This window comes from Amphiprion ocellaris, chromosome 15 (genome assembly GCF_022539595.1).
Source record: "Amphiprion ocellaris isolate individual 3 ecotype Okinawa chromosome 15, ASM2253959v1, whole genome shotgun sequence".
Lineage (NCBI taxonomy): Eukaryota > Metazoa > Chordata > Actinopteri > Pomacentridae > Amphiprion > Amphiprion ocellaris.
In genome coordinates, this window is record NC_072780.1 from 19813615 (window position 1) to 19839697 (window position 26083).

Here is a 26083-nt window from a genome sequence, read left to right on the forward strand (position 1 = left end):
GGAGTCTTTACAGACTAAATTTTTGTTTGTTCTGAAGCTGCTAGACCTTTTCACAGTAAATCTCATTGTTTTTTGTCTGGAAATATAAGAAATCGCATTTAAACTCACATTTAATCATTGTGTTTGTGCTCCAACTCTGAAACTATAAGCGCTTGATTTTTCTGCATTTTTTCGCATCCATCATAAGACTGATAACAAACTAATAAGCTGTGTCTACACAGCATGCGTGGCGTGGCAGCACATTAGCAAAACAGCAGCAGCAGCAGCTCTGGTGCTCCGTCTGTGAATACACAGGAGGTACTGAGGCACAGGATTAAGCTGTAGGTCACCTGAATTTTAGAATCGCTTAGAGCACAATACCCAATCATGGCAAACATACCTATAAAATGCAGGAAAATAGACTTGAATCATGGAAAATAGCAAGTTATAAGAGGGTTGGAATAAATTGAAATGTGGTTAAGTTTTTCACATTTTTTATACACACTTCTAGCAGAAGCACATCTGCAACTGCTATCATTTCTGCTTGCAACATGTTGTTTTCAGATTTTAGAAAAATGGTGTAAAATGATCAAATAAAAATCTGATTTGATGTGCAAACGTACATTTTTTTTTGTTTTTGGGAGGATGATTTGTTGTAGTTAGTTAACACAAAAACTACTGTTTTGGGAATCATTCTTGATTTTGAATGGCTTTGTTCCTCCCTAATTATCCAAATGAACTGAGGAAGCTCTGATTTGTGATGAATCATTTTAAACAGGCATATTTTGAATGTGTCTAAGACAGCAGCACAATTAGTCAGGTGCTGTGACAACTGAGATGAATCCAGCAGAGCAGAGTCAGGAAATGGAAATAGATATTGTTCAGAGAATTGACACAATGAGTACTGGAGGAAGAGAGGTCTGCAACTCACCATACGAATCATATGATTCCCCACTGTGTCCGTATTCATAGTAGTCATCTGAGCTGTGGACAGACAGAACAGAAAGATGAATATTGGAATCTATAAATAAATTAAAAAAAACAAACAAGAACAATAACACATCTTGCATCAAACAAATTGCAATTATGGGCAAACAGATTGGGTGGAACTTATTTTTGCTTTATTGTGGGACATCAAAGTCTTACTCATCGCAGTGCAATCACATCTAATTCAAGCAGTGGCAATAAAGGAAGTGCTTTTCCAGATATGTATACTTTGTTGGAAATAAAAGTAAGAAACAAGAGGACGCTTTCAATCACTCAAAGGTTTGGCTACATTTGTGGTTCTACAGGGCAATTTTCTCCACCGCATATCTGCACAAACTTCCAGTTCCATATCGCTGCATATGGAGATCTATGAGAGGTGGCAACTTTAATGAAAAATAAAAAGATGGGGAGGCGGGTTGCATAGCGGTTCATTTCTCGCTTATTTATTTATTTCTTTATTTGCAGTCGCCGGTGAGATGCTGACAGAACAATCCTGCGTCAGTATCGTTCGGTAACAGCGCTATCACTCAAGAGAGGCAATTCATCATAAGGCTGCCACTGAGCCGACACCAGCCATCACAGCTGGGTCCTCTCCGCCTGCCTGTCAGTCAGTCTGGCAGCGACAGCAGCACCTCTCTGCTCTCCAGATTAGAGAGCTGAAAGCACCAAGCAAAACCCCAACACGGCACATCAACGCCGCCTGACTGCTGAGGGCAAAGAGGTGACAGTAATGACACACCAGAGTGGAAGTAACGAATTATATTTTACTCTTGTTACTGTAATGGAGTAGCTTTCTGCGGCCTGATCTTAAAAGGCCAAACTGAGGTCCGGGAGCCTGAGACAGTCCGCTCCTTTATCAAATTACACCACAGTTTGCAGCACTCCAAGAAATCAATTTCAACAATTTCAGTCTGCTATTAAGTCTGCCTTCGCTGAGCAGGGTCTGCTTCACTGAAAGACACTGGACTACAGTGAAAATTAAGTAATTAATTTGCCTAATTAATTCCCTCTTTGCATATTGAAGTGAATTCACTGAAAAACTGAAGATGTACCTCTTCAGTTTCCTTAGCATCATTAGTTTTTATTAAATTCTAATACATAGGCTTGTAGGAGGATATACTGTATAACACACCTTACAAAAACATTTTGCATCTATTTGGCAAAAGATTTAATCCTTCTAAAGTGCAAATACAAAATGTTAATATTATGCTGAAAATGATGTAGCTGAAGTGATCAGCTGGTTTCTGTTAGCTAAGCTGTTATCCAGACATCTCTGGGGCTCCAGACTAGCTGTTAACACACTGGATCACTTGTGCAAAACTGTGGAATCTAGAACAGTTTATTGAACCGTTGCTACGCAAGGACCATCACTTTCCATGGAAAAAAAAAATCCAGCCACACACATTTTAATTATCCAAGCTTTAATTTTGCTAATGCTAATGAAACTCAGAGTGGCAGTCATTCTTGCAAAGGTCAATTTAACTAAGTTGCAGAAATAAAACATGGCAACTATTTATTTTTGTCTTGTTGAATGTAAGACGATTTGGGTTGCATTTTCAGTGGAGCTTACACCATCGGAAAAAAAAAAAAACACATTTCAAGAATCTGAACAATCCACAGAACCCAGATACTGTATCTACTTTGTGCTTTGAGTGCCACAAACAAGATGTGTTTGCTGTTGAACAAAGCAATTAACTGAAATATTTTTTTTAAAACCACAACTTGGCTAAGTGCAACATCCAAATCTCAATAGCTGTAGTTTTTTTGCTAAAGGTAAAATCTGCCACACCATACCGTTAGATGCCTACAAACTATGTTCTACAGATATAAGAGATAAGAGAACATGCTTGTTTGGTTTACAGACCTCAGCAAAAATATACACTGCCGTTCAGAAGTTTGGGGTCACCCAGGCAATTTCATGTTTTCCATGAAAACTCCCACTTTTATTCATGTGCTAACATAATTGCACAAGGGTTTCCTAATCATCAATTAGCCTTTCAACACCATTAGCTAACACAATGTAGCATTAGAACACAGGAGTGATGGTCGCTGGGAATGTTCCTCTATAGCCCTATGTAGATATTACATTAAAAATCAGTCATTTCCAGCTAGAATATTCATTTACCACATTAACAATGTCTAGACTGTACTTCTGATTAATTGACTGATATCTTCATCGAAAAAAATGCTTTTCTTTCAAAAATAAGGAAATTTCTAAGTGACCCCAGACTTTTGAACAGTACATCAGCAATTGCAATATATTTTATTTTGCATATTGTTTAGACCAATTTAGTGAGAAATCTCATAACAGATATCACATCCTGGGAAGTATAAATGTAAAATTTCTTAAACATCAGCATGACTGTACATCACTAATGGTGTGTGAAAAATCTTTGGCAGCTTCCCCAACACTGACAACACTTCTCAACATGACAATCTGCATTGTTTAGTGAAACAATTTTTTCAAGAAGGATGAACAACATGGCCAATTGAGGACAGAGAGAGGGATGATTTTAAGACCACTGTAGGTGCTCAATGAGACATGAGACAGCTCCCTAAAGAGTCTTGCGCCTTAAGTCAGGCTTAGCATAAATTTTACACAGTTCATAATTCAACTCCAAACAATGCCAAGCCACCAGAAGCAAACAAAGCTGTTCCTCTGCGCTAATGTAGTCTCCCTTGGAGAAAAGAGGCCAGCTGCTGAGGTTTCCAGTGAGTCCTCGCGGCTGAGGTGCCACCATGCATCTGCCATGGATGTCAAGTCTCTGGAGAATCCCTGACACCACTGAGAGGGAGTGGAAGGGGGGACAGAGAGACACATGACAATTGAATGCATGTTTTGGCTCGTCATATTGTGTACCCCAAGACACGACTTGACAGGATACTAAATAATTAGATTTCACACTATGCTAAAATGCGGTGTAATCCAGAGAGGTCGCCTTCAAAATAAACATCAGTCTTATGAGTGACAGAAAATCAATTTGCCACAATTCACAGGTGCCTGCAGACATATCGTGAAGTATGTGAAATAGGGGGTAATTTTGGGGCTTTCCTGTAGCTCTGTCAGATTCAGCAATAAAACAAAACAAACATTCAGATAACACAATCTAGGACACTACACAGCATGGCTGAAACCATTTTAAAGGCTTGCATATATAGTACAGACTGTATTTTTCTCTGAATTCATTTTCATGATGTACAGTACAACCTTAGAGCTGGGGTTTCCTGTAAAATACACCCTCATTCTACTTAACTCTTGAAGTTTCTCATGATAACGGTGGAAAGGACCAATAATAGTAGTCTACTGTGCTGAGAGCTGCCAGTGCAGACCTGCTCTTTGCACAAAGGAGAAGAGTGCAATTGAAGCTGTTACGCGCCTCTAATTTCTGAGTTGACATTTTGTCAATATTGCTACACAACTTCTCTCCTTAGTTACTTTCTCCTCTCAATTACAGAGACCAGAGTCTTAAGACGCATCCTGAAGGTCACAGATTCTGGTAAAATTCTGCTTCGTGTAGTCAAAAGTTCAACAGCGTCTGATGCACTACTGGGCAATTAGCATAATTTAATATAAGTGTTTTAACCTTTCCTTTTTATTAATGACAGGCTTTATGCTACAGTACTGCTTACAAATGTGCTTGTTATTTGGCCATTTAAACAAAAGAGCAGATGCTTAGCTCATATTTTCTAAAGAAATTGCCAACTGTGCTACTGTAGAAATGTGTGCCTCAAATAGAATAGGATAGAATAGAATAGAATAGCTTTATTGTCATCATACATGGGGGCATGATGAAAATACAAATAACTGCCACTGGACGGTGTACTGACAAACTAAATTAAAAACAATAAATAATAAAATCAAATGTACATATAAAACAAGACTATATTAAGAATTACAACATTGCGAAAGAGGCTAGATATACACAATACAGTGTGGGAGACAAATGAAATCAAATAAAATCCAATAAAATAGAATAAATACGGGCAGGAGATTGCAAGATAATGTTTATGATGGAATAAAAAGTTTCTTAGAAGTTGATAAAATGAAACATTTTCACTCCTGCTGTTAATGCCGCTAACGAGTTAGACAACAAATATGGTAGAATAAGGAAGGCTGGTTATATAATTTTAGCCAGTGAACTCCCTCTCCATGTGTTTTGGTGGCCACCAATGACTTATTTTAGATGGTCAAATTTTATAAATACAAGAACAAGAACAAAATATCTTCAATGGAAAATGTGTTTTACAATCACAATAAGATTTACCTTGATGTTTTGTATATCCATTAAAATTTGGTGCATCACATAAAATGAACTTAGGATGAAAATGAACTAAACTCCCTTTTTGGTCATATACTGTCCATGGTAAAAGTACTGTACACCAGGAGTAATTTAGAGAAATCTAAATCCGTGTCATTAAGACTGTCATTAGTACACTGCCGTTTCAGGGTGGTCAGCTCAGCCATGATGTTAACTGTTTAATTTGCTCATCAGCATATAACAAAAATAACCCATGGACATGGTAACAACATAAAAAAAGAAAAAAAAAACCAAACAAAAAAACTTGATTTGACTGCAATCGTACTTCTCCAGCTATATTATTTCAGTATAAGATAAAAACAAATGGAGTAAAAGAACTTTTTAAAACCCTCTTTGCTGCCTCTGTGTCACATCCTCCTACAATCTAAAATTTATCATCACCGATAAAAGTCAGAAATACACAGCAGGCAGCGAGAATACAAGCATGAGATGAGATGCCTGAGGTTGATCTCACTCGAGATATCACCCAGTCATAGGTGTGAAAGTGCTTTGGCTTTCTAAATAGGTCAGCTTTTGATTTGACATTCATTAGCAGAAGGCGTCCGCTGCTTTGTGTCTCCCCTAACTTTACCGACCAAGAAAAGAAAAACAAAAAGGCAAACAAACATACTGGTGTGAAGCAGCAGCATGGAGCATAAGAGGAAACACAGCACCTATTAGATTAGTGTGTCTCTTTCATCAGGCGTCTGATTCGAGGCCTGGGTAAAGACCCTGTCTCTCTAACGCATCTGTCATCTCCGTAAATGTTTCATCTTAAGCACTGATGTTGCTGTTCCTGGGCACCGTGAAACAGATGGCGGTGTTAAATCTGAATGATGTAGTACACGTCCCTAGTGGACTTTGTTTTCTTACATCACCATTACTCTTCCAGTCCTCTGTGATAAATTTCAAGAAATCTAGTAGGACATTACGAGGGGCTGCAGTGATAATACGGCAGCGGCCTGATGTGGAGGGAGTTTGCTTCTCTTCCGTTAGCCTATTTCCTGCATATAGCCCACTTATACTGATCATGACAGTGAATCCCTAAGCAAAAAGAAATACTTCCTTGATGCTTCTAGTGTAATCATGTTTTTCATTCATTCTTGGCACAAGGTTGAAAAGTAAAATGCTGATGAAAAATGCCCCACACTGAATGCTCTGATTATACCGGCTCAGTGATTCACATAGACAACATTATAATGCAAATAGAAGGAGGGAAAAAAAGGCAGCCGTACCTCTTTTTTTCATCATTCTGTCTGAAATGAAGCTCACATCATTTCGAATAGAAACCTTCGTTATGGATACACTGGTGATTGCTCAGTGTGGTGGCTGATTGCAAAGCTATCTCCACTGCTGACCCCCCACCGAAGAGTCACAAAGAGGGACAAAATGGCCTACAGCAAAGATTTGACTTTCTAAATAAGTCTTTCTAGTTTGGAGCAGACCATTTATGTGCCTTTACCTACTGCGTGAAATTCTCCCTTTCAACACTGTCTCTTTGAGTGAAGACCAGCTACAGAGTTCTTTCAAATCCATCCGACTATCTGGCATCTGTAAAAGACTCTATGTCATTAAATTTACAATATGTGGCTTTTTTTCTTGAAGTACAGAGAGTGGTGCAAATCCCGCCCTCCTTCCACCTTAGATGGTCTAATTCCCCCACGGCTTCTGTCACTCATCTTGAGAAGCTGTCTACCTTGAAAACAGCAGTTAGGTAGCCGGCGTCTGTGAAGCCGACGCAGGCGTCTCAGAAGCAGACAGCAATACAGCTGATCTGTTCTAAGAATAAAATGCCTGTTTTAATAGCTGTCTGCCTTCGGGCACTGACACAACAAGCAGACCTTAAAGTAGCAGCAATCACAAATGCAGGAGTTTCAAACACTGTGCATCACCTGATGTAGGTGAAAACACTGTAAAGACTATAGTCCAGACCAAATGACAGCTAGTTATCTCATGTAACTGGAAAAAACTCCCGTTAAAAGGAAGTTTTTTCTTGCCACTATCACCTTAGGACTTGCTCTAGGTGTTCAGGCATATGGGTTCTGTAAAATGTATTGAGACAATTTGAATCGTAATTGGTGCTTTATATATAAAATTGATCTGAATTGAAAATAAAAGAAGGAAAGAATGCAAATGCCTACATTGTTATTCTAGATGAAACAGAATTTGCATACAAGGAATTCAGTGAAAACATATGATATTGAAAGAATATAAAATATCTAAATACAAACTAAAATGTAAATAAATATATATAAAAAAAGACAAAATTCCCCTTATAGAGTGATATCACTGAATCATTAGGCTAACCTAACAGCTCTCTCACCTCTCTCTCTCTCCTGAGGTCAAACTAATGCTAAATCCAGAGAAAATGCACAAACTATGGGCCATATTTGCCAGAGATGCTCAATTATGGCGCTGTGACAGCAGATGGCCAACTGATACGTCAGGGCCCTTTAGCTGGGAGTCCATGACCCTTGAAAAACACTTCTCTGGCTACCACTTTTAGCCATGTCATCAGCATGGCTCTAGGGAATGTCGGTCTGTCCATTAGTAGGTCAGTCCATCACCTCGGTCCACACTGAAAAATCTCAACAAGTAACTCACAGATTGTCATTAAATTCTGTGAAGACATTCATGGTTCCCAGAGGATGAATCCAGATTTACTTTGGTGATGTCTTTGTTTTGTTATATATCTTAATATATACTGCATAGATTGGTGCCAGAAGGATGATTTTGTACATGGTTTTGAGACACTATATTCAATCAGCTTTTTTTCATCTAGATCTACCAGGAGACTGGAGTTTTAGTCTGGCTGTCACAAAACCTTTCATTTAGCTCTACCATTAAGTCAAACATTCTTTTGTTTTCAACTAAATACTTGCAGGACTGACATTCTTATCAACCTGAGTTGCACTGCGTTTAGTAGCTAATTACCAAATGTTATTGCTTTACTGTAAGATGATGACAGTGACGCCAGCTGATAATGCGACTGTTAGTATTGTCACTGTAAGCACATTAGCAAGCCTACTTTAGCATTAAGATCGAAAAAGAGACAATCAGCTGGATGTGGCTTCTTTGTCTTGTTAATATTATATAGTCATTTAATTAAAAATGCATAGGTGTAGTTTGTCATGAAATTTCACCCTACTAACAACAGCACTATCGTCTCCATTTCTGACTGCTGCTGGGCTGCCCTGATGACCACGGCACAGCTCTCCTTTGCCAGCACCATAGATATGAAATAGTATGACTGGATCATAGACTTCTGTACTTCTGTATTCACAGCCCCTAGGAATGCAGTGATTCACCATAATGACCATGTTTCACAGCAGCAGGCTGGATGCTGGTAGCTCTTTTGTGGTATTCCTTTATGTTGCAACAATAAGCAGAAAAGCATGGTTGTGTTAGCAACTTCAGCTCCTCACTATGTGGTGTATATTGAGTGCTCTTGTAACAATGTCCATGAAGTAAGATTTTACACAAGCAGTAGGGAAAGAATGTTTGATACCTGTACTATGATCCTTTTATTTGACTACCTAGCAGCTAAGTTATAAGCAGAATAACACTAAGGCTGGAGGTTTGTGTATGTGTGTTGAAGTTCTTTCAAGCAATTGATTCTAAACTACAACACCATGAAAGCAAGCCACTCTCCCATGTTCTCCTCCGTGCCCGTCTCTTGTTCTAAGATTTACTGTTGTTCCTCAGGGATGTGTCTGCCCTTTAAGACACTGTCACACAGCTATCCTCGTGCCCGCGGGCCTCTGGGATCCGGCCTACGATGTAGCGTACCAAAGCAAGGTGCAATGGAAGGTGCGAGGTGTCAGCAGCAGGCAGTCTCTGAGGTGTCAAATATGAAATAATGCTTTGATCACACCCGAGCTGCGAGAGATCACCTCTCCATGACCCCTCCAAGTGTCCAGCCAGGGCTGTGCCACAGCTGTCATCCTTCTCATTTCCCTACAGAGACGTCACCTCCTCTCCGCTAATAAAATTAAAGATGCTCTCCCCACAAGTAGCCCTCTCCTGCCTCCTTGACCTTAGAACTTGATTTAGCGCTGCAGCTCTCGAATACTCTTCGGAGATAAAGCTCTCTGCTGGCTTTCCAAAAAAGATGATAGCTCAGTGCTCTGTGTGGTATAAACACGGTAAGAGGAGGCTGTGATCTGGGAGCTTGTGGACTGACTGCCACGGCTGTCATGCTGAGGTAGCGTTCCACGAGGTTCCCCCAGGCGTCATCTTCTGAAAGATGTAAATGTTGTGAAATGTCTTCCGGGCGTCTAAAAACAGCTTTTTAGCTCTGGTCTCATGTCTTAAGGTTGTGAGTGCCTTATTTGCCTTTCAAATTTAATTATGTCTAAATTACTCAGTTCTGGATGTTCTGCATGATATAGTGTGTACAGTACAGTCGCACAGGTTGTCTTGTTTCATTTGTCAGCGCTTTTTGCCTTTGTGGACAGTAATGTGTGTGAATAGTCTGTTCACGTTAAAGCAGTGAAGGCTAAGATTTATCGCTACCACTGTTGGGCAGTGTCACACATATTTAAAATAACTGATTATATTTGCATTTAAGCACAATGTTAAAGCCAACAGCCTTATGGAAATAATTCTGCAGATGTAAGTGTTTTGTTTGGAGAAGAATTTAATATGGGTTTGGATATTTTTCTTGTGTACTTCCAGATTGTGATTTTTTTTCCTTGAGGTGAAATATTTAGTGTACATTGATTTAATATTCAATTCATTCATTTTTCAAGGAAAAATCCAGATTCAGCTGCTTCTATTTGCTGTGTTTGATAGTAAGCTGAATATTTTAAGGTTTTGGCCTGAGAAGTTGCATTGCATCACCTTGGACTTTCAGGAATTGTGACATCATTCACACGCTTTTAAAGTTTCACAAGCCAGCTGTTAGACAAACACTGAAATGTTCCCTACAGGGAAAGGCTGCTATCCCAGAACCATTTCTGTTCCCACATTTCAGCTGTAGATTTTAGTGTTGCTGCCAAAGTGAACAATCTAAGTGTTAAATTAATTATTAGTCTTAATCAGTGTTGTTACTTTTGATACCAAAGTGCATTTGTATGCTGAGAATGCATACAACTTACATTCTTCAATACAAATGCAGCATTTTTACTTCAATGAAAAACATTTCTAATAATTTTATGAAATCAACCAGCTGCCTACACTTCTGTGAGGGCAGTGACAACTTAATGGTACCCTGCAGAGTTCTGGACTGACGGAGCAATGTCAAGAGGGAGTGGGACCCTGTATAGCGCATATGTCAAGGTAACTGAGAAGCTGAGAAAATCTTTCTCAACAGTGAATGTTTGCCATTTTCCTTTTACACTTCAGCACTAGTATAGATTCATGTGAAGCCTGGACACCAACACTGCATGGTGATTCTTTAAAGAAGAGGAAAGAGATTCTGATTTTATAAGGAAAAGGAGGAATCAATTCCCTATTTTTCCAGGATAATAATGGGTAAAAAGCAACGCAATACATTTCTACTTTGTTGAATCAATAGATGTAAGTAAGATGATGCTTTATATAGTAAGATTTTATATTGATTATTTGAGTGGCAGGCACAAAACTGATCACCACCTGCAGCTCCATTTATTACACCCACTATAGAAATACATTTCAGGTTAATTAAAGTATCTGATGCAGCATCACGATCAGTATTAAGGCAGCAGCCTTTAACAACCGTCCTCTTCCTTTCCTTTTGTGTTCACAAATGGCAGGCCTGTTTCTAGCATAAGCCATTGGGGTAATACCATGACAGAGAGACTGTAAATTGTTCTGCTTGTTATCCTCCGGCAACTGAAATCCTGCCACGCAGACGGAGCTCAGATTGGTGACTGGGAGCTCCTTAGGCTGCGAGAAACATTGTTAGGAGACTTCTTGTCCACATACACACATACAAACACACACACACACACACACACACACACACACACACACACACACACACACACACACACACACACACACACACACACACACACACACACACACACACACACACACACACACACACACACACACACACACACACACACACACACACACACACACACACACACACACACAGGCGCACACACACACACACACACACACTCTCCTCCAGGCCCTGCTGCAGCTGGGACCAGCTATGACTTTCCTCCGGCTTGAGGTGAAAATAATGCACCTTTGTCCATCACAAGGCTAAATAGGTTTGTAACTGTGAGTAGAGATCTATGGGGCTCAGTATTGTGTTGCAGTATTAATTGCAGCTGCAACAATTAAATATAACAAACGTATTACTGTAGACCAATAAAGTGCTATTTTTTCTGCTCATGCTAATATTGCTGTGTCTTCTACAAATAATTATGTATAAAGACATAAATGCACGGCCTGCAGGAGTAAACAAAGAACAATAAGAACAAACAGCACGTATCTTATGTTTATGAGCCAAACCATCAAAATTTGATCAATCCAAGACGAGCCATAAATACTGCATGAAGCTTATGTTGCATACGCGTGCAATGTCAGCCTGCAATGGCTGTAACTTCTCAACCAAATCCAGGACAAAGGACACACAAATAAGAGAAGAAGTAAGTGAATCAGCTGTCTCTGGAGGCACAGGCTTCTAAGTCCGGGTCGTATTAGTTGCTTCATCTCCCGCCAGATAACAGACATGAAAATCTCTTTGAGTCCACCCAGCCTCCAGCCTCAACATGATGGACTCCATTTTTCTCCTGCTCTGTCACCAGAAACCGGGCACCAACACACCCCCGCCGTTATTCACGAGGCTGCTTTTAAAACAAGAAGCTGCAGATTCCTGAGGCGTACCTGTGCTACCCACGGCAAACATCCGAACACGCAACCCTTAAGACTTAACATCGGTGTGTTAGAGAGGGAGAGGAGTGTGGCTGTGTTATCTGGACCAAAAAAAAAAAGAAAGCAAGAAAGCACAAAAGATGGATGAAGCCTGGGTGACATACATCTTGACACGTCTACAAAAGAAAACATCGACCACCCTGCACACAAAAGCCAGGGGACAGAATAATGTTTTTTTTTCTTCTCTGTGACTGTTTTCCTTTTTCCCCCAGCTGCTGCCAATTCAATCCAATTTTTGACACCTTAAATGTGGCAACAATCATTCTTTCTCTGAAGTGACACAAGCGGGCATACATAAATGTAGCACATTTTGTCCTGATAAAATACAGTGGGAGACCAAACCGAAAGCCTTTGACCTTGTGTGGCTTGGAGAGTGTGATGGCTGCCTGGATATAAGAAAATCAATATTCTGCATTTAGCCGTACAGGACCCTCTGTTAAACGGAGCAGCATACCACTAAGACAATGGCAAGACAGCCACTTTGAAAAAGAACCTTTAGCTTGATATTTTGAAGGCTGAATAAAACAACGATAATGAAATAAACTGCGGTGAGCTGCAATGAATCCCTTGAAGAAAAGTGATTACTTCAGAGTCTGATGAGAGAGGTTTATTTTGAGACTTTAGATTCAAAGATTAGCCTCTTAGTCGCCTTTAGGCCCAAAAGTTTCAGACCTTCGACACCTGCATGATTGTTTTTTCTTTGTTTGTTTGTTTTCTTTAAAAAAAAAAAAAAAAAACAGAACTATAGCATTGAAAACGCCAAAGTTAAATTCTGATTTCCTGAGTTAATCTTAAAGGACAACTCATAGGTCAGTCAAAACATTTCACACTTCACAAAATACTTCATTAGCTGCAAGTGTTCTGTTGAGTTTCAAACAGGGTGGAAAATGAGCATAAATGACTTCTAAAAGCGTATGCACCATAATCCAGCTGTTGCCAAGTGACTGCAATTCAAAATCTCATATTCTCTTACATTAACTCAAGGCCAAATGCCCAGACCGCAGCAAACTCACTGCCCTCAGACGCTGCTCATGAAGTTGTGTTTTATACTTTGAGAGACATATATACAACTCATTACATATCCAAATCATTTCTAATTCATTGCACAAAATCAGACTGTTTAGATCACTGACATTTTCACGTTTTCACCCTTTTAGATACACCTACATGATAACCTTGCTTTATAACTGAGTTTTTCATTCCCTGTACTCCAACTACACTCAGTTGTCAATATACTATTACTACTCCGTTAAAATGAATACAGCCAGCAATACATCCTAGTGGCATAAAGTTTTTCTTGCAACTTTTTGACAGAGGTGCTGATTCCATGTCATAGTAAATTTGGAGGATATAGGTTTGGGTGCTGTTGAATTCCATTGCTTTACTCAAAGAAAAAGCCAAAGGTGATGGCCGTGCCGCCAAACTCCCCAGATCCCAATCCAATTGATCACTCAAAAGTTAGGCCACAACAGGCCTAATCCTTAGAGGCACAATCCTGCAACCCACAGAACCCAAAAGGGCTGCTGCTAACCTCCCGGTGCCAGACACCCAAAGATACCATGTTCATGCCCCAGAATCAGACTCCACAATATTAGCCTATGTAACCCTAATCTTTCACTAAGCCTTGGCATTGCAGCTTTGGGTGCTCATTTAGGAGATGAGAATAGGGATAAATACGCTATAACATGGTCATTCATGTGGAGGTCATGTTGCATGAAAGTCAGATGTGATAGGTACTTACCCACCACACTGACTCACACACATTCTATCTGAAATAAGAGCTCAGTCCATCATACACCAGACCTTGTTGTGGCAAGTGGTGTGTTACAGAAATACCCAAAAATTGATGTAAGTGAAGTGAGAACTATTTAGGGATAAAAGCAAAACTTACTTTTGTCCTTGGTTAGTGTAGTTGTTGTCATATGATTCATATCCTTGGTCGTCATAAGCTGTTCCGTAGCCGTCGTCATATTCCTGAAGAAACAGAGATGAAATTGACCCAGTTAGATGAGGTGCGAAGCAGAAAATCTTCTGCTAACATTTTGACCTTGACAAGATGTTGATATGACAACTTGTCATCCTGGTGGAAGAGACATATGTTTACTAAACGCTGCTGTGGGTTGTGCTGTTTTGGATATTGGTTTACGACGACTTTTGACTCTGATTAGATATCTTTTACCAAGCTATGATGTTGTATTGTGTTTTTTTTTGTAATATCCATCAAATTAGTATATATGGGATTTTCTTCCTCTCTTTTTTCATTGCAGTGCAGCAAAGTCTTCAACTTAGCACGCATATGGGTCAAAGTGCTTCATCTGCTGCTGTTCCTATCGAAGCCCATATACAGCACCATTAGAGTGGCAACTGCAGCCCTGCCCTTGTCTCCGTGTCAACTGGCTGACAGTGGGATGTAAAAATTCTTGCTGTGGCTATGTTTCATCACCACCTCAAAGGATGAGCCTTGAACATCTGTTTGTGCTGGAGCAATCTGCCCCGCCCCCCTCCTCTGCACTCCACCCCGGCCCCTGCCAAGAGGAACATCAAAGCGAACCAGTGCCGCACCCGCCCTAATTTGGGATAAATGGGACTTATGTTCCACAAAAGGCGTCGACCCCTAGCGACACAACTCTCATCCCCCCACACACTTCTTGGCTAATTCCATCTGTCCCTTATTTGCATGTTTGAACCGAATGTCTGTGAGATTTAGCACCAGAAGAAAATGCTCATCACATCCATGTTATTATTAAGGCCCTAATTCCCGATTAGAAACATGCATTTGCCAAAATGACAGTATTTGAATTGACTCTTTTATCTTTAATCCGCCAGAAATGAAACATGTGTGAAGGAACTACATGTGAATCTCAAAAAAGCTCCCTGGCTGCAGCAACACTAACTTCTTTCTGGGTAAAATATGAGATCTGATGCAACAGTTGCTTACACAGTTGTTTTCTTAAAATATAGGGGAAATCTGACTGCTACATTTTAAGAATCTGCTGCATAGGAATATGTTTAAGCCTCTCCTTGTTCATCCCATTGGGCCGCTTTCCAACACTTGTTTGTGATTTTTGCTGTTTGTATGTGTGGGAGGCCTGTCGGTTTTTGTGGAGGTCTTTGTCAGTTCTCTTCTCTTTGTCTAGAGGTAGTTTAAAGGGAATTCAAGTGCCTCCTGGCATTTGTAATTCTGCAGTTACAAGAGCCTTTGCAAAGTCAACAATTCCCCACGCTAATGCAGGGATAAGTTTAGTCAACAACTATACTTCTGACGGTAATAAACCCCTTGAACCCCGTTGAGAAACAACAGAGGCAGCAGTCCTCAAAAGGCAGTGCAATTTTGTCAAAATGGATGCAATTAAAAGCACTTCTTAACAGGCAGAGGACACTGGACATTTTTTTTTTAGACTGAAAATAGTAACAAAACACTTGTAATATTTATTAGTGACAAATACTGGCAACATGGTTGTAGACATGATTGGAGGGGACAAGCTTGAAAAAGGCAATTGAGAGAAAAACCAACATGAATCTTAATCCCTTGGGAATATTTGTAACTCTGTAGTCCTGGATTAATTTTGGTTTTAAAACACTTCATGATCAGGTTCCAACAGACATTTGCAGGGGATATGAACATAGTGAAGCTGGTAATGCTCCATCTTGATAGTTAGTTCACTGGCGATTATTAGTCTGTGATTCTTGTTATGTTGGGTTTTTTCATACTCTATTAAAAAGGTGTCACCACAGACTACCATTGGTGCCACTTCCAGGTTTGACTTAACCTTATTTTCAATAAGAGCTTTATGTTTTTTGCATCCAACAGGAGTATCTCTGGCCAGTTAAAGGGTTAGCATGTCATTTATATTATTATAGTATAATCTGAGCTGAGCTGCTGCAGCTGTATGTCAGCACAGAACACCAGACTTCCTGCAGCTCAAGTTGTTGAGTGGTGTTGACGCCAAGATTAACTGGACGAGTTGACCTCAAGTCAAGGCCAACACACCACGCAACAACAACTCACGACAACTCCACAGTTATCAAATCATCAGACCAGAGATAAACCAACTTCATGCCCTCGTTTTATGTCTTTGGAAATAGAGCATGATTGCACTGTAGCTGTGACTTTGAACAGGTTTAATACAATACTTGGGCCGAGGTAAGGAAAAACAAGCAGCAGTGATTCTATTAAGTTACAGTAATATGGCAGATGCTTTTCTAAAAAAAATTACTTTGATTTTCTCCTCACATAAGCAAGACTCAGAACAGTTATATTTTATCTATAAACCAAAAATATTAGTATTCAGGGTGTTTCCTACGTAGAGGAACTTTGACAAATCACCAGTTCCAAAATGTAAAGAGTGGGAAAATATACATTTCAAAACAGTTTTGTTAATTAGGAGTTCATTTAATCAAACAAATGTCACAAAGCGGCTGCAACAAACTCTTCCATCCCTGCCATTGTGGTTACTCCTTAGGCCCAGTAACCAGAACCCAACAAGCCAGAACCAACAGACAGTGACACTTTAAGTCCTTCAAGGCACAAAAGAGAACAATAAATTTGTCCCTTAAACAAATGCGGAAGTCTCCCTCCATCTAACCTGCTTAAATGAAACTAATCTATCTACCTGATCCCTAGTCTTCATGTGGGTCAGCAGTGGGATATTTAAACACCAAGCCCAGTAGTGCAGTTAGGCCCCCAGCGAGCTGGTTACCCACCTGACAACTCTAGAAGTGTACCCAAGACAACTGCTCTAGCCGCACCCCACACAAAAATAACAAACAAAAAAAACAAACCAACGAGCCCAGATGGAACAGGTTGCTATACCTGCAGGGAAACTCCACAATGTTGAAACATACCACAGTAGAGGACCATGCAATCACTGCTGATAGCTCAGGCCTGCACAAAAATTACCTCACAGCTAAATGCAGGACCAGCCTCACCTAACTGAAACAACCATCAAACAAAACCGTCAAAGCAACATTTTAACAAAAATGCATCTCCCACCCAGGACACACCCAATACGAACTGCAGCCCAAATTCAATCCAAATCTCACAAAAGTCTCCAACAGCGACAAAACAATCAAATTAAGATGGACGAGCCCCCACTTGTCATAAACCGGCTGCATGGCCCATGACAAACAAAGGGGAGATGCACACAAAACCATTGTAGCCAAACTTTTATTAAGTAACAAAGGATTAACTTAAACTAACAATGTGGTGGGTCATCAGTAAAGTCAGTGGTGTAGGTGAGTGCATGTGTGAAAGGATGGTGTATGCAGTGTTGAACGGTGCAAGAAAGCAAATCATACCAACGCAAAACAAGTGGCCATCTCAGAAGAGGGAGAGAGGGAGAATGATCACCAGGAAGGCTTTATAAAGGCCCTGGCACACACCTGGCCCAGGTGTGGCCAATGGCTGATTATCAGGCACAATTACTGCACCACCTACAGGGAGACAACCACACACACACACACACACACAACTAGAGGCAAGGTGGGGGAAGGGACGTCACACAAAAAAAAATATTTTTCGATATCAAATATCAAGAATAACACAAAAATGCATCGATTTGTAACAAATATGGTAACGAGACCCATTGCCTTTACTAGGCCAAGTAGACCAATCCTGCTTCCTGTCATATGTAGTCATTCTCCAAAGGCCCAATCTGATCCAGGAAGAAGCCTGGTGTTGATATCTCATTTCATAGCAGCACAATGCGTTTTACATTAACAAAATAATAATCAGTCTCTCTAGGATTTTGTAGGCATTTTTCGAGATTGTTGTGGCTGAAAATGCCTGAATTCGCGGCAGCTTTTCTAAAAAACTGCAATGTAAGTCGCAATGTTTTAAGCTTATTTGTTGCGATGAAATTGAGGGAGACAGTGACAACTGCTAAAAAGCTGCATTTTTTTCAGCTTTTAGAATATATTTCAAAATTGTAATTGACAATATTTATTCCGAAATTAATTATTTAATGCTCCAACCCATTTACACAAAAGCTGGCATGCCATGGTGGGAAATTAGCAGCAGCCAGATACTGGTTTAACATGAAGTAGTTGGTACATTTAAGGCACAAAATGAAAATTTACTGTTGAATGAATCACATTTGGACATATCTGTCAGTGGCTTAGAAAGGTAATTTCACTAACTTCCTGGCACAATGTATTCACACACACATGCTTACGGCTTGTCACGTCAGTTAACAAGAAAAGCACTCAGAGAGCGCAGTCCTCCACCAAGACTGGTCATCACCTGACCTTGCGCTGAATACAGGTGTGTGTTATGCATGTGTATATACCGAATTGCGTGACATAAATATGTAGCGGGCGGCGGGAATTGATGGGACTCAGAAACACCCCCACAATTTAATAAATTGTTCCTTGTATCATTTCTGATACGTGTGCAACGGTGGATATGTAGTAGGATTGCAATGATGTGATCGTCACTTGTTGCCATGGTTACCGTGCCTCTATCAGATGCCATGCCGCTATCTCAATGAGAAATCCTTAACAAATCTGTGAATCCAGACTTTGAGCCGCATCACTGCCAAAATCTAATCACTTGGTCCTTGTGTCATTTCTGAGCTTCCCTGAAAAATTCATCCAAATCCCTTAGTCCGTTATAGAGTAATGTTGCTAACAGAGGAATGATTCACATACGCCGATCGTCACATAACTCCGCCGTGTTCCTATAATAATAATAATTAATATAACTTCCCTTCATTCTTTCAGTGCTCCAACGGATCTGGATGCAACAGTTTCCATCACGATGATTTGTCTGGTCTGTGGTCTGCTCGTTTCAGCCGTTCTCCTAATATGTTTCGTGGTAGAAAAGTGTTTATCAATCGATGATTTTTTTTTTTTTCCCACCACAATATTGCATGGGTGTAAAACAGTTTGCTTCCGCTTTGGTGAAGAACATCAGGGAATTAATTGTTTTGCACAGTCTTCAGCAGTAATATTTGTTGGTAAATGAGAGACATTATAATGGGACATGTCTGTATCTTCAAACCAAGAACAAGGAAGTGAATTCGGTGACGTACGTGCATTACGTTTGTGCTGGAGACTGCTATGATTGGTGGAACTCACGGGAGTCTGGCCGAAATTGCGGAAAAGTTGCGGTGATTGGACAAAATTGCAAGTTTGTGCAGAATTCGCGGAGATTGGTTGAATTCGTGTGAATTTGCAAGATCGCAACATCGCGAATTCCTGGAGGGACTGAATAATACAACATGCAGTATTTGCTCACAGCCACAACTCAAGTGTTTGAAAAGGAAACCACTTTTAATAAAATGAAGTTTGTTTCTGTGTTGCAAGAAAGGCCATTTGAAAAGTGTCTCTGTGTTTTCATGTTACTACTCTAAGAAACATCCTATTTCAGTCTATTTAGAAGCCGACACTATTATACAGTATGTATTGCAGGCTGAAATAAACAAGCATGGTTGTGAATATTGAATAATGGGAATCTCAGGAGGAGTACAAAAAGTAAAACCATGTAGCTTTGGTTGTAAAGGCAGCCTACTTTGACTCAGCTGCCTTCACTGGTGATCACAGGCTTTACACATGTAAAATACATGGACGCATGACAATAAAAAGGTCACCAAAGAAAACAGGTTACCTACATTTTATGCCGCTGTCAGCTAATTCAAGAAAATTGAATTGTAACTTCTCAGATTTTTCTCCAAGAATATTAAAGCTGGTTTCAAATGACACATCACAAAGTATGCATGTGAGCCAGACAATTAGCACCCAGACAGGAAGCTTCTTGTCCAGCAGAACTATAAAGGGAACGTGAACAAAGAAATTAGCAAAGTCTAGAGTCTGTGCTTCTTGGCTGCACGGTTACATAATCTGATGTGAAAAACACAACATCAGACATCTGATTGCGTTTAAGGCTGAGTATTGAATGGTTAGTGACACAGCGCAGCAGTTTCATGAAATGCTGTACTGAAAAGGTGGGGCTAATTAAAAATAATGAGCTGTGTGGGCTGCAGCCTCAACCACTGATATCATGAACCTTTATCACAGTTTAATGCTGCGGTATTTCAGATATGTGGTACAAATTTTCGTTCACCATTGAGACCCAGCAAGGGGTCTCACAACCAAAGAAATATCTCTCCTGTTCCTTCAAGATGTCTGCTTTTATTTGTTTTTAAATTGGCTGTTTTGAATTTCATTTCCTCCAGTTGGAGAAATAATAACCGAATGTGATTTCCTTTATACATGTATTTTTTATTATTATATTCCTATGTTATGAAGGCAGCGGGGAGTATCTGTATAAGACAAAATTAAAGTGCAGTTTTCCTCATCAACAGCAACCAGCAGAGTCAGTCCTATGCTGTCAATTATTCATGTCATATTATCATTCAGAAAACAAAATAAATAGACAACATTTGATGAATAAACTTTGCTGGTTCCATCTGAGATGAGCACTACGCTGGGAAGAAATGTTATTGATATTTAAAAGAAAAAAATATATCGAGCACTGTTTTCTTTAGCTTTCCAAGTCAAACTCTATGTACTAGTTTGCAACTTTATTTTGACATTTTAAATTGTTTAGCGTGATAAACTCAGTATTGAATTCATTTTGTGCAGCTGATCTTTGCTTTTTTTTGTTTTTTTGCCTGAGTTTCATGTATAGCAGCTACTTAACAATCAGATTGTATCCATTTTCTAATATGTATTAAGTAACAAAGGCAAAGAGTGTTTGATTTGGTAAATGGAATGCATTTGTATCGTGTTTTTTTCCACTGCAGCTTATAATATATCTTTTTATTTACCCATTCACAAACACACTCACACACCGAGGGTGGTAAGCTACCCTGCAGGGAGCTGCATTAACCAGAAGCAATAGGAGTCCTTTACTGAGACACCAAGCGCAATCCTCCTGCTTGTACTAGTATTTTAATTTGTCAGCTCTGTCCTTGTCTGTATTGTCTGTGTAAGGTACAAATTTATTTGAACATATGTCCACATCCGGACTGTCACACTTAATATTATCTGTAAAAGAAAGACAAAACTAGTGACTGCTGAAGACTAAAAACACATGCTGTTGCAAGTCGCAGATAAAATGCCGCAGCAGTAATAAAGGTTGAGTCCGTCTTGCTCCCATTGCCAGCCTTCCTTCCCCTTCCTTTTCCTCCAGTACTGTGCACAAGCATGACATGCAAAGGACATGCCAGAATGTTATATGAATCGGTCTGTCCCATTTACAGAGCTACAGCTTGGGCGAAGTCCTGATTTTTTATTTTTTTTTTCATTTCACAAACAGAATTGGACAGCTAGTGGACAGGGAAGAGGTATTCGCTGAATTTGCTAAAAAAGTAAATTGGATTAGAATCACGTACTTCAACTAAAACATGCTCAGTCGCCCTTGTGTGAATTTTAAAAAAATGCAGTGGAGCCTTGATCAACCTCTCACACCCCGACTCTTACTCAGCATTTCATCACAGTTACTCCGTCACTGTCTAAACTCTGTTTCAGCTGTTTTCATATGTTTTAATGTCTTGCTAGAACAACTAACAGCCATCATGGACTGTACTTGCACTACTGTTCAAAAGTTTGGGGTCACCCAGACAATTTCATGTTTTCCATGAAAACTCACACTTTTACTCATGTGCTAACATAATTGTAGAAGGGTTTTCTAATCACCATTAGCTAACACAATGTGCATTAGAACACAGTGATGGTTGCTGGAAATGTTCCTCTGTACCCCTATGTAGATATTGCATTAAAAGTCACCCGTTTCAGCAAGAATAGTCATTTATCACATTAACAATGTCTAGACTGTATTTCTGATTCATTTAATGTTATCTTCATTGAAAAAAAGTTTTTTTTTCAAAAAATAAGGAAATTTCTGAGTGACCCCAAACTTTTGAATTCTAGTGTATATTTGCAACTTGCTTTAAAGTCCCACTGCCATTAATTAAACCTTAGAAACTTTTCTTTTAAACTTAGAAATGTTTGTGAGTCTGAATAAGTCTGAATCGTGTTTTTGAGTTGAACATCAGTACACTGCCAGGGTGTTGATGACTTATTTCTCTTATGATGTGTCTATCTAGCAGGGGTCATGAATAATCGTAATTCTCAACTTTCGTGGTGGGCTTACTGGGGATATAAATAACGGAAGGATTTTTGTCACAAGAACGCTGATCAACACTGCATATCATGTGTAGTAATGATAGTGCTGTAACAAAGGGTTGCATGCTGTTTTAAAGTGACACATTAGAAATAGTTAATTGAAAAACCAAACACATCAAAAACTCATTTGAGGTGTTCTTAAAATTTTAAAGACTTTTAGTGAACATTTAACTCACATAACTGATGAGCTTTTTCTACATTTTTCATTGTCCTCACTTCTAAATATCACAAAACATGACCAATAATGCCAGCCGACATTGCAGACTAATTAAAACTTTTAAAATTAAAAACAATTCCTGAAGACTTCTTGCCATTTTTTCAAATAGATTGCCAAAGTTCTTTGCCATATGACTGGATTTGTTCCCAGTTTCTTCCACTGTCTTTATTATAGCCTTGCATAATATAGCGTATGACCTCCAGAACCCCCTTAATGGAAGTAAAGGTCAGTTTGCATTTTCTTTTTTCTTTCATAGTTTACTGGGACCAGGACCGATGGATAGTATACTATGATTCCTTTTACTGTAATCCATATTCATCCTGTGAGATTTTCATCTTGAAAAAACAAGAAAAAAATCACACAAATCTTCAGATTAGTGTTGCACATACATGTGGAAAAAGACAAGTCTGATCACACAAGTTCATGTTAAGTTGTTAAAATAAAGTATAGTCACACTGGATGACATCTCCAGCATTATGCCAGTGGCCAAATATAATATGTACCAAAAAAAGAAAGAAAGGAGAAATCAAGCTAAACTCTAATACACAGTGTTTTGTCATGGTGCACAAAGTGATTTAGCCACAGCTAATACAGACCTTAAACAGTAGGTGCAGGGCAGGTAGACACACACTAATTAGTTTTCAGCACAAGCCATGCGCCATCACTGTTAACTGAGTCCTCCTGTCGTCTCGCTGGTGACTCCATCTAGGTGCTGCCCACTCACATTGGAGAGCAGTGGCTGGTATTAAGGGCCACATTAAACTTTAACAATGGCATGTTATTGCCATTTATTAGAGCATCAACTCTATAATTGAGTTACAAGCGAGCTGAGGGGAGAAGCATGCTGGGTTTATAAATCACATCGGCACATTTAAAAGGATTCTTTTCTCTGGTTTCTGCCGTGTGAAAAAGAGTTTTAAACTGGAGAGCAGACTGCGATGACAGTGTGAGTGAAGCCATCATAATATCTGATGTGTTTGTATCGGTATACCATTTAATCAAAAATATATCGGAAGAGCACAATAGCACGGCAATACTGCAACTGAGCTGCATTTCCAGCACTAAACAAGGATTAGTGTGACACTGAGAGGTTGAAGGGGGGTTGGGGGAGGGTGAGTGGGTGAGGAGACTGAGAGGGGAGAGGGAGGGCGGCCCCTAAGTGAGTCTTTCATTTGTATGCCAGTGGATGGCTGAGAGGCGTGTTGTTAAAAGATAAGGACTGGCCTCTGAGGCCACTGAAGACTAACAGAGGGTCTGGCATTGCATGTTACAACAGCAGTATCACAGCCGCTCCACTGTGCTCTACAATACCACTGTAACAGATAGCATGCCACTGACACCCAGAGCAGGCTTTTTCAGGCGCTGGATTTGTTCCCTGCAGCCTGAACTAAATCCAAATGAGTTCAACAACACGCTGTCCTCCCATTATGAACTTTGCAGAAAACCATACATGCTGCATAGCCCGTGCTAATACCCACAAGGTGCTGCAAATGCAAACAACAACAACAAAAAAAGAGACATTAAGCAAATGAGGAGAGGAATAAGAAGAAAAGTCTTGTTCCTCGAAGAAAACTAGATTACAACACCATCTGTTCAAAGAAAAATGTCTTGCCTCCGTACAGCTGTGCCACGCACTGCTCTTAACTTTATAACGATAAAAGCAAAACAACGCGCCATGATATTGCTCTACAGAAAACAAATAATCCAGTGGTTGCAACTCTGGGTCATCTGTCTTGGTCTGAAATTTCTCAAAGTAGCTACGTGTCATTTATTCGGCTCTCCCTGCCAGCATATTTCAGAAAGCTGAACAGGCTGGAATTTGCTGGAGCTTTTCTGCTGCAGGGGTAGAAACACTACTCACGCTATCAGACTGAGGAAGCCAGAAAGCTGGCCCCATGCATCAAGTTGAAGTATCATTGTGTTACCCTGTGTTACGCTTGACAAATGTCCCTGTTTATGTTACTTTAATACCTTTGGTTTTTGATCTTGCATGAATTTTAAATAAAGTCTACTAACATCTGCTGAGAATAATCTGGGGAATTCGTGTGATTAATAAATTAGCCTCAGAGAAACACACCGGCTCTGTGAAATCCACTGATCACTGGAACCTCTGTCGTCACTTCACTATGCTTGCGTGTCCTGTGTAGAATCACGAGGGCTCTGGAGCCTATCCAAGCTCTCCAGTCGCACACAGGGCTGTTGTACAGACAAACCATTCACACTCACACCTGCACATGAGTTACCAGTTTACCAAAGATGCGTGATTTTGGACTGTGGGATGAACTGAAGTCCACACAAGACAGGCATGACAGAACAGGGGATGTGAACTTTGCTGTGAGGCATTATTATACGTCATATTAGCATATGGGATCCTACATTCAACCTTTTCTGATAAACTACTTCATGAGTGTAATGGACTAACAGTCAACAGAAACTAGAGCTGCAGGAAATTAGAAAAAAATGACTTTGTAATATTTTGTTTTTCTGTAATATACATTGTAATGTGAGAAAATACAGTATTTTTTACTAGATTATTTGAATCACTGTATTTGGAAGGACTTAGTCATTCTAGAATGATGGCTGTGATTTTGTAGAGGAGGACATCTGGACAGGGCAATAAAAAATTAGGTTAAAAAATTGGACTCGTGGTGTAAACCAGGCAAAGGCATCCAAAATAGTGTTTTGCCATGGATGGCACGCAGATCTGGCCTTGCACTCATCATACAGGGCTTTGAGGTTCTGGTTTAATCAGGCATACAAATTACCTATGGTGCCTCGTATCGTGGCAGCAATTGCAACACACTGCCGACAGAGTACCTGTTGTTGGCCACCTTTTGCATTTATCTTGCTAAATGCAGGACTGTAGCTAATTATTATTATTATTATTATTATTATTATTATTATTATTATTATTATTATTATTATTATTATTATTATTATTATCATTATTATTATTATTATTGTTGTTATTAATAATAATAATAATAATAATAATAATAATAATAATAATAATAATAATAATAAAATGAGGTTTTTTTTTGTTTGTTTGTTTAGCCTCACTGTACAGGCACTTTAGATGTAGCTTTGGAGTTAGTAAAAACTGATGACGCTGCCATTCCCCTTCCTCTCATGTCCAAGCTTTTAATTTGATGACTCGTGTGTTATGCTGCCCCACCAGAAAGCATTTTATCATTTCTTGTTCATATCTGCTATTTATCATGCTTTAGAAATATGTTTTTCACAGTGTTTGCGAGCTTAAGGCATGGTGTCAACCAGACTGACATGTTGCTGGTTTTGATTTTGCCCTGTAACTCCACATAAAAGGATGCTGCTTCCTAAACTACCCGTTTTTAGATTTCTCCTGAATGAATACACTTCAACTGTAGAAAGTGTTGCTTCTACAAGATGAATTATGTGATTATTTTGTTTATATTTGCCTGAACCTTAAATATCTTTGCCTGATCGTTTCTTTAGGTTCTTTACAACTGATGAAGGCTGCTATGACCAAAATGATGATCCTGATTACTTTAATTAATACTGAGTTTACCATTAGGAACAAAGAGACAAAACATTTTAGTTGTATTTTCACATTTAAATAAGC

At 39.5% G+C, this 26083-nt stretch overlaps 1 protein-coding gene across 2 annotated transcripts in view; it reads right to left on the reverse strand.

Moving 5' to 3' along the window:
- The window catches only part of khdrbs3 (KH domain containing, RNA binding, signal transduction associated 3), a 127687-nt gene that overhangs the window by 12580 nt on the left and 89024 nt on the right, over positions 1-26083 (reverse strand). For both annotated transcript variants that reach the window (XR_004846815.2, XM_023263743.3), the window contains exons 7-8: positions 14029-14111; positions 911-963 (exon numbers count right to left, since the gene is read on the reverse strand). Coding sequence is in view for 1 of the 2 variants with exons in the window: in XM_023263743.3 (XP_023119511.1) it covers positions 911-963; positions 14029-14111 (136 nt within the window). In the remaining variant the exon portion in view is untranslated. The remainder of the gene's footprint in view (positions 1-910; positions 964-14028; positions 14112-26083) is intronic.